At 37.3% G+C, this 10,560-nt stretch overlaps 1 protein-coding gene across 2 annotated transcripts in view; it reads right to left on the minus strand.

Moving 5' to 3' along the window:
* Nucleotides 1–10,560, minus strand: part of SLC25A12 (solute carrier family 25 member 12) — a 79,636-nt gene that overhangs the window by 56,032 nt on the left and 13,044 nt on the right. Inside the window, exon 2 of one of the 2 annotated variants that reach the window (XM_008053760.2) lies at nucleotides 7,931–8,046. The exons of the other annotated variant lie outside the window; for it this stretch is intronic. Coding sequence (XP_008051951.1) covers nucleotides 7,931–8,046 — 116 coding nt within the window. The remainder of the gene's footprint in view (nucleotides 1–7,930; nucleotides 8,047–10,560) is intronic. 2 annotated transcript variants of the gene reach the window in all.

Here is a 10,560-nt window from a genome sequence, read left to right on the forward strand (position 1 = left end):
AAAAAAAAAAAAAAAAATCTTTTAAAAAGATCTTTAAAGTAATAGAAAGCAGAATAGAATAACTTAAATTACTATATTTGTTAAATTAAGTAACATCAAGGTTACTCATTAAAGGGAAAAAGTTATTTCATAGTAACCTTTATTTTAAAGGTCACAACTCCCAAAAGTCAATTATTTGATAAGAAAAGTGCATATTGCTACCTAGATAATTTTTATATAATGGTGGGATAAAACAATACCTTTTATATGATCAGAAAATATCAGATTGTCAAGTGTGAAACTATACCAAATAAAGTCAAAGATTCAAATACCTTCAAACTGGGAGCAGTGGCTCATGCCTGTAATCCCAGCACTCTGGGGGGCCGATGCAGGAGGACTGCTTGAGCTCAGAATCTGAGACGAGCCTAGCAAGACCTCACCTCTACAAAAAATAAAAATAATTAGCCAAATGTGGTGGCACATACCTCTAGTCCCAGCTACTTAGAAGGCGGAGGCAGAAGGATAGCCTAAACCTAGGAGGTTGAGGCTGTGGTGAGCCATGATTGTGCCACTGTCATCAGCCTGAGCAACAGAGCAAGACCCTCAACTCAAAAAAAAAAAAAAAAAAGACTAAAAGGGAACATTTTTTATAAGTTTTAAGAAAATGCAGCCGGGCTCGGTGGCTCAGCCTGTAATCCCGCGCCTTTGGGAGGCTGAGGTGAGTGAATTGCCTGAGCCCGCGGGTTCGAGACCCGCCTGGGTAGCGAGACCTCATCTCTACAATAAATCAAAAAAATCAGCTGGGCATGGTGGCGCATGCCTGTAATTCCGGCTACTCGGAAGGCTGAGGTGGAAGGATCGCCGGAGCCCAGCAGGCCGAGGCTGCGGTGGCCGGGAGCGGCCACTGCACTCCAGTCTGGGCGACAGAGTGAGACTCCAACTCAAAAAAAAAAAAAAAAAAAAAAAAAAGAAAATGCAATATCTACAAAATATTTTTTCTATCACAAAAAGGATATTTATAAACTAAATTTACAATGTATAATTTACATTTGGAAAAGTATCTCTATAATAAAAACTTTAACTATAAATCTCATTTTGTAGACTTCTTAGCAGTCTCTAAATAAGATCTTGGAATGTCTTTGAAACAATTAAAATGATGACCTATAATACTTTTAGTAATCTCCCCAAATATGGGAGTGTCATTTTCCATGGTATTTGTTTGGACATTTCTTGCTTCTCTCCAAGTGGTCACTTGATAGCTTCGTAAATGGTTTTAATTATATGCTGTGATTTATCAACTATCTCCCTGATACTTTTAATTGTTTTTGCTATATAACAGTCTACTGTAATTTACCAGGACCAATACAATTTCAGACCTACTTTGGCACTTCTTGAGATGTATTCTGCTTCTCTTTCATTATTATTTCCACTACCAATTGCCTGAGGATGATGCAGATACACAGAAACAATGAGTAGAAGTATTGGTTTGAAGTTCAATTTATAATGACCACTTTACTTTTATCAGGATGTGCTTTTCTATTTATTTTATTTTATTTTTTTAGGATGTGCTTTAAAAAAAGTTATACAAAAGCTCCAGAACTGAAATGCTTATATTTGTGTGAGGCCATTGCTCAGTTGATGTACTAATCTTACTCAGTTATAAGGTCCTGCATACACGAAAGGGAATACGAATAGTCTCAAATATACCAAATATATCTAACTGAAACAACAAAGCAATTCCCCACCTCATGCCCCCTTCTCCAAGAGAATCCCGTCTTTCCAGTGGCAAACAAGGATCTTTGTCTCTAAATAGCACTCCTTAAGAGTACTATTTCAGTGGCCATGGTTCTGGCCTGGAAGAAAGGGCTATGACAGTCACATCTTATTGGCATTAAAATCTATTGTTTTATACTAAGTTGGCACTGCTAAGAGAAACAGGAATCCATTCGTTTTCTGACATATAGAAAACAATAGACTACTTTTTCACTTCCTGCAGAGCATGGGCTTATAAAAGGATGGTTTATAATTCCACTGAAAAGGGAATTGGGGCCAGATACAAAAGTAGCCTGTCATTATATTCTCTTTGCTCAAAGGAGAGGAGCACAATGATTTGTCAGGCGGGCAGGTAATGGTAACAACTATGACTAAGTAAAAATGTTCACAGATATATAACATTAGTCAGTTTAGAGGTATCAGTCACTTATGATGATTGGACTAGATGAAATACACATTGAAGCATATATATTTTGTAAATATGTCTTAACGTAGGTTTTAATTTCCCCAGAAGCCCACACTGTGTCTCCCCATCTCATCCACCCTCATCCCTCCCCTGGTTCTTATGGGAGCTTCCTACTGGTCTTGTTCACCTTTCTGCAGTACAAAATTACCTCTGACCGGGGCTGGCACTCTTCTCCAAGACTGCCACCATGCCTGTTCCATGAATGAGCCTGGAAGGAGCTGCTGTACCAACGGTGTGGCCAGAGAACTCCTCCTGTAGGTATACAAGCCATCAGCCCTGTGACACAGCCCACCTACCATCAGCCCAACGATATCCTTATTCCAAGGATTCCAGCCCAGCAGGAGCCACTATTTCCAACTTAAAGGCTTGAGGCCAAACATTCTTATTGTCAGGGGAAAAAATTCCTCCGTTGCTGAGTTTCACCTGCACAGTTCTTAAAGTGAAGTCAGAGAGACTTTTAGGACTCCCACCATGAACAGTGAATATCTTTGTATGTAACTGAACAAAAACAGTGGTGAGACTTGTAGAAGTGAAGAGTTTTTCAGTGAAGGAAAAATTGGGAGGGAAGAGGAGGAACAACTAGGAGGCCAAAAAAGAAAACAAAGGAAAACAAACAACAACAACAAAAAGACCAACAACAGGAACTTGTAGAGGAAGTCCCAAGCAACATAGCATGTAGACTCAGTTCCAGACTTCTAGGTTCTACTCCCCAGTGGGTCATTAGTTTCCAGGGTGACCTGTTTTTCTGTGGGAAAGTATTTCTGTTTGCCCTTTACCTACCTCCAGAAGGGACTACTGTACAGTCAGTCAATAGAGTAGTCCTGCTGACAAATACTATATGTAAAGGTCCATTTCTCAGGAAAGATGAGTTCACATTTAAAGAGCATCTATTATTATCAAAGTTAGATGACTTAATCTGTCATCAAATGACATAAAAATTAACTACACTACATCCTCTTTTTAAACCTCTACTCTAGTGACCTTGAGTATTAGAAAAATAATAATTTTCTCCCAATGTCTAAAAGCAATAAAAGAAAAATCTCAAAAATTCTTCCTTATTTAATTTGAACACCCAAGTCAAGCTCTATTTCTTACCAAATTAAACTAAGTATTTATTACCATTAGAACTTCATATTATTCCATGTCTACAAACTAGGTATTTATTACCATTAGAATTTCACATCATTCCACATCTATAGCTTTATTTCTACTGGGAAAGGGTACAACACTTTTCATATCTACACATCCATCTCCTGACTCTTTAACAACAGCAGTGGTTATATCTAAATCATCCCAATCTATTCCTCCCTTTAGGGAAAAAGAACCTATTTCAGAGGCACAAATGGAACACATTTTAATTTGCTAGACATATTTACAGTCAAACACAGTACTAAATCAAAAGGGATCTCTGCTTTTTGAAGGTTCTACAGTCAGGAGGTGAGGATGCGCCCTTGGAAAAGTTTACTATGAAGAGTTCCCATTCCTAAGCAAGCACTTTGGAACACAATGTTGATGAATTAATAGAGAACTCAGAACATACAACATGTTTCATACTCATTTATTAGTTAATAGATAAGGGATTTTTTAAAAGAATTATTATATCTTTATTAAACAATAGGCTTTTAAAAAATTGGAACAAATGCATGTCAGCTATTGACAACACAATGTAGTATAACTGCTTATCTAGGTTACCTCAATCTAAAACTATCAAACAGGATATCCAGTACACTAGTGGATAATAATGAGATCAAGGCAAATTTATACTGTATCTAGCATACACCAGTCATGCAATGGCCTCTACAAGACTCATGTCACCTGGCAGGAACAGATATACAAGCCATTAAGTAATTATCCACAGCATGCATTAGCAGTTTTATTAAAGAAACATCAAAGAGGAAACAACTAATGGTTTTATTTTCTCTTTTATAAACTCCAGAACCACCGGGTGTGGTGATTCATGCCTGTAAGCCCAGCACTTCAGGAGGGGAGGTAAGATTACCTGAGCCCAGGGGTTTGAGATCAGCCTGGCCAACTTGGCGAGACCTCATCTCTGCAATAAATCCAAAAAGCAACCATGCGTGGTAGTGCGTGCTTGTAGTTCCAGCTACTTGTAAGGTTGAGGCTGAAGGATTGCCTGAGCCCAGCAGGTAGAGGCTGCAATAGCTTGGGTGACAGAGTGTGAGACTCTGACCCCCTAAATAATAATAAACTCCAAAACCTTTTCCTTTCACATTCTGAAATGGATTAACAACGTCTCAATCTAAATCCTCTCCTCCAAGAGTAGAGGCATCTCTAACAACAAAAAAATCTTGTCCAGCACTCAAGTAAATGTTGTTCAATATTGCTACTTATATAAACTTGCAAAATGCATACAGTTTAAGTATACAATTTGATGTGTATAAAAGGAACATCTAAAAAAACAAAAGCACAGATGAGAACAATATATACATAGGTAATACATCATCATTATAGTCCATAAGAGATGCTGATGGCATAATAGCTTTTCCCCATGCCATTGCACTTTGCATCCAATATTGTATGCCAACTTTGTCTCCTCACGTGCACAAGAGAAAACTATATTTAAATAGCTCCAAACTAGAAAACAGAAGGCCATTTGGTAACAAGGATTTAACTATAGTTAGAACAGATCTAAAATTCCTTTTTACCTAAACATGTGTCTATAAATATAAGCACAATTCATTTTATTAAGTAAGTACAAACATGAAAACTGACCTTCATCACAGATCCAAAAATCCTATAAAAATAAACTCCAAGTTAATTGTTTCCTTATGCAGATATTCTATAGTCTTGAATATGCCTGAAACAAGTGAGCCTTAGAAATCTTGTTAAGTGGCATTTGCTATAAGTAACAGTTTCAATACTTTTCCTCTTTCCTTAAAAATATAAAAATAAACTTTCTCTCCTTTATTATACTTCTTTTCACTTTAGTTAAGAAAATTTGTCTAAAAATTACTCTCCAAAACTAGAGAGGCAGAGTAGGAAGGAAAAAAGTCAAGGTCCTTAGAAAATAGGTGAGTACCATCAAGAAAGCCATCCAACAACTGGCCAGGGATCCCAGGAACAGTGTTGAAAGAGGGTACAGTTTTTTCTTATTCCATAATAATCTTCCTGTCTCTAGATTATGGAAAAAAATGAAAGCAAGATTCTGAAGGATTTATACGTTCTTTGGTTTATGCCAGGTGCTGTAAAAATACCTGATTTGTTTTGCTTTTAAACATATTTCTTTAAATCCTAACTCATAAATCATAGTCTGAAAAAACACAAGATCTATACATGCTAAAGTTGAAATCTAGTAACTACAAGCTTTCATGTACATGGAATAAGGAGTGTATAAACCACTCAGCTACTTTGTACACTCATTGTAATCTACTAATCAATAATGGCATGTGTCTTTACTGTTGGATGAAGTGACCTGAGTGGCTTATTTTTTTTAAGTAGAAGCTAGGAAAAACAATTAAAGGCAGGAGATAAAAAGGATCATGATATCAAGTTAGGGGGACAAAATAAATTAGAACTTGGTTTTGAGACTTAATTCTTAATGCGTACATGATATAACATAGTCGTTAAATCAGACATTTGTATTATTTGCCAAGCATTTCTGTACCACATTTGTGAGACATATGAGCATGTGTGATATCTACTGAAAATAGGAAACACAGCATTATTAGCAGTATGTGGCTAATGCTGAATGAAGATAGAGGTTTTATACTTTAAACTATAGAATCTAGGTGTTTTTAAGGCAACATTCTTCAGGAGGCTAGATAGCCAAAGATTGCTCTGAAGCAGAATGCCAAGATACACATAGAAATCTAAAGAGTTCTGCATAGTATTTATTTAGGAAAGTCTTTTCATATAGAAGATAATGGAGTCAATGGGCAGAGGGAAGAAAACAATCAATGCTTAGCTGGAAAATGGCTGCAGCCAAGGCACTACTGGTCCTTCTGATTTACTTATACTTTCTCACTATTCTTACCATTACAGTGATACTTCCTCCTTCAGGTTTAAGTAAAGGACATCTGTTTTATAACTCAGACACCATAGTGAATACATATTTAGCATTTGGCTCAGGGAAAGCCTTATTATTTTCAAGGATGTCTTCACAAATATTCATGCCAATTCACGCCATAAAATTCACTTCATAGAAAGGGCTCAAGTTCAGTTTTGCAAGATGTAAAAGTTTTAGAGTTCTGTTTCACAGCAATGTGAATATACTTAACACTACTGAAACATTTAAAAATGGTTAAGATGGTAAATTTTACATTTTGAGTTTTTTACCACAGTAAAGCTTAGGCTGGACTTGGTGGCTCAGCCTGTAATCCCAGCACTTTGGGAGGCTGAGGCGAGTGGACTGCCTGAGCCCTTGGGTTCAAGATCAACCTGGGCAACTTGGCAAAACCTAATCTCTACAATAAAACAAAATTTAGCCAGGCGTGGCAGCATGCGCCTGTAGTTCTGGCTACCTGGAAGGCTGAAGCGGAGGGACTGCCAGAGTCCAGCAGGTTGACGCTGGGGTGGTGGTGAGCGTGCCACTGCACTCCAGCCTGGGCGACAGAGTGAGATGCCAACTCAAAAAAAAAAAAGTTTCAGGACGGGTGTGGCAGCTCATGCCTGCAAATCCCAGCACCTTAGCCTTGGGAGGCTAAGGTGGAAGGAAAGCTTGAGGTCAGGAGTCTGAGGCCAGCCTATGCAACATAGTGAGACTTTATCTCTACAAAAAAAAAATCTAAAAATTAGGAAAGCACAGTGGTGTGTGGCTGTAGTCCCAGCTACCTGGGAGGCAGAAGTGGAAGTTGAGGCTGCAGTGAGCCATGATTGCCACTGCACTCAAGTCTAAGCAACAGAGCAAGTCCCTGGCTCAAAAAAAAAAACAAAGTTTCAGATTTTTTTTTAAAAAGGGGGAATGCCTTGAAAACATTACATTGCTTTTATTGCAAAGACTGTTGCAGGAAAAAGTAGCCAATACTTTTACTAAACATAAACTAATATCTATAAACAAGCATCTTTGAAACCCATACTTGGTTACAAATAGAAATCCTCGTTTATACACTTTTTATATAAATCCAGTTTATATACATTTTGATGTGAGACATCAAAAATGTATTCGATTGTGTCTATCAGAGGATTTAAATCAATTTCTACAACCAATTCAGATGGCAATTTTAATATTCTAGTTTGTTTCTCAAAATTAAAAGTCTAAAAAGAGGGTACACAGAACACTAATCTTGCCTCAATTTCCTCCTTTAGTCCCATTCTTGGTGTTAAAATGACATAGCAGCAATTTTCCAAAGATGCTACAGAAAAGCTCAGAACTCCCTATCCAAAAATCTTTTAGAGAATGAGAAGATTGTTTCATGTTATCCACGATCTACTTCATAAGAAATTTTGCCTAGGCTGGCCAGAAAAAGAAAATTTTACACCACCTATTTTAGGAATGTGAAAGTTGTCAGCGACTCAGTGAGTTGAAGCAACAGCATTCCTAGATTGATTCCTTAGTCTTTGGCAATAGTCTAATGCTTTGAAGAAAATAAAACCATTTTTATCTGTGTAAATTCTCCTAGGAAATTAATACTTTACTTAGTGATTAGGTTCTAAATAAGCAGCAATCTATATTCAGTTACTAGTTTTAGTAATTAAAGACTGGATCAGCATCACTAACTTTACTTATCACTTATAATCTTCTTTTTCCCTTACCAAATGTCACCTCTCCATTTCCACTCTTGTCAAACAATTGGAAAGCCACTATGAACATGGAATCTGGAGCACATAAAACAGACTCAAATGCCAAAAACTCTTGATAGGAGATCAACCTGGAATAAAATATAAAATGTTACTGACTGGTAAAGAAAGGGAAAGGATTAGGCATTTAATCTGCCTTTACTATATGAACTAAAGCTCAGGATAAGCAAACAACGGATGAAGGGTAGTTTCCTTTTATAGAGATATTCCAGAGAAGGAAAGAAAAAAGGATTGGAATATTAACTTTTTGTAAGCCCCTCACAAATGTATAAACTTGGGCAATAATCAATAGCCTCTAACAGCATAGAAAGAGAAAGAACAAGACCAAAAATAAACCTGTATCTGGTCAAGTCTCTAGAACAGTTTCTCAACCTCAGCACTGTTGATATTGTAAGTCGAATAATTCTTTGCTGTGAAGGTCTCCTGTGCATTGCAGAATGTTTAGCGGCATTCCTGGCCTCTACTCATTTGATGCCAATAGCATCCCCCAATTGCGACAACCAAAAATGTCTCCAGATGTTGCCAAATGTCCCCTGGAAAGCAAAATTGCCCCCATTGAGAACCACTGATCAGGAGCTAATCACCAATTTACAGAAAATACAATGGACAAAGGAACATGTTCACTACCACCACAGAAATGCAAACTGTAGGAAACTACAGGACAAACATTCCGTATTTGCAATAAATAATTTTTCAAGAAGATATGAAGGAAAACATCAATTTTTCAAAGACCTAAGAGATATAAATTACTATGTACAGTCTCATTTGGAATTTAAACAATGTAAAAAAAATATAGTCCAGGCACAGTGGCTCAACTGTATTCCCAGCACTTTGGGAGGCCAAGGTGAAGAGATTGACTGAGCCCCTGGGTTCGAGAACAGCCTGGGCAACTTGGCGAGACCTCATCTCTACAATAAGTCAAAAAAGTTGGCCAGGCGTGTTAGCCTGTAGTTCCGGCTACTTGAAGGCTGAGGTGGAAGGATCGCCTGTGCCCAGCAGGTTGATGCTAGGGGGCCATGAGTGAGCCACTGCACTCCAGCCTGGGCGACAGAGTGAGACTCCAACTCAAAAAATATATATGCATATATATATATATATATATATATATAAAACAAATATTTGATAATATTAAGAAGTCAGTGTTATTGAAAGGAAGACATTTTGATGACATTCAAGACACCAAAAAAAAAAAGAAAGAAATTTTTAGGAGGAATTTTTTTGGTTCTGCTGTTGTTACTGTTAATGTTCATATCTTTTAGAGATATATACTGAGATATTTACAGATAAAATATGTCATATGGAATTTGCTTCCAAATAATCCAGAAGAAGGAAGAATGAATGAAGGCATAAATGAAAAAGTTTCGATAATTATTATAAGTAGGTGATGAGCACATTGAATTTATTACACTATTTTCTGTATTATACGTGTTTGAAATGTTAATAACAAAGTTATAAAAGAAAATCAAAACAAAAAGGGAAGGTGCCAGGCAAAGTGCCAAGTGCCTGCAATCCCTGCTGTTTGGGAGGCTGAGGCAAAAGGATCACTTGAGCCCAGGAGTTTGAACAGTGATAAACTCAAATTATTCGGTTTCTAGAACTTAATGAGTTCTATAATACTCAAGGTTGTAAAATTAACCAGTGGCCAAACCTACATAGAAATTGCCTTCAATGACCTTACAGAGCTAGCATAAGCCTTTTTACATAGCTATAACCTATTCTATACAGCTACAACTGGCAACAGTCTCCTAACAGCTGTCCTGAATCCTTCTAGCCTTCCTCCAATCCATTCTTCAAACTGTAGCCTGAGGGATCTTTTAAAATGCAAATGTGATCATGTCACTTTTCTACTTAAAATCCTTTAACTATTCAATGGTCATCCTTAAAGCAGAGTGAACAGATGTCCTACTTAATTAGTAGCACCCCCTTTTACCCTCAAGTGGCCTGGTTTGGACAACACACTTATTACGGTCACCCTATTTAAAGAAATAGACTTACTCCTTAATGTGGCTTGTAGACCCACAAGATCTGACTGCTGCTTACCTCCCTCTTGTTCTCTGCACTTCAGCCCATTTACTCTCAGCTCCTACAACAATCCGTGTTCCTTTCACTCAAGGCCATAACTCAGAAGTTCACATTCCTTGGAATGATCCCACCACCACCAAGCTTTTCCCCATTTAATTTACACCCATCCTTATAGAGCTAAGCTTACCTATCATCTCTTCAGGAAAAATACCCCAGAACCTCCTGGTGACTCCACATCTCCTCATCATACACCTTCACAGCAGCACATTATACTTTTTTCAGTGTTCTTAGCACAATTATTATTAAAATAATTGTGCAATTCATTGTTTAAAGTCTCATTCCCAAAAATTCCCTATCTCAAGAAGATAGGCTTGTCACAGAACACAGACTTGATTCAGAATAGGAACTCGTAAATATTCTCAAGCAAACTCAATATAGAATATATATATATAATACATATATATATATATATATATTTTTTTTTTTTTTTTTTTTTTTGAGTTGGAGTCTCACTCTGTCGCCCAGACTGGAGTGCAGTGGCCGCTCCTGGCCACCGCAGCCTC

The sequence above is a fragment of the Carlito syrichta genome, unplaced genomic scaffold (genome assembly GCF_000164805.1).
Source record: "Carlito syrichta isolate Samal-C Ts95f unplaced genomic scaffold, Tarsius_syrichta-2.0.1 Scaffold288421, whole genome shotgun sequence".
Taxonomy (NCBI): Eukaryota; Metazoa; Chordata; class Mammalia; order Primates; family Tarsiidae; genus Carlito; species Carlito syrichta.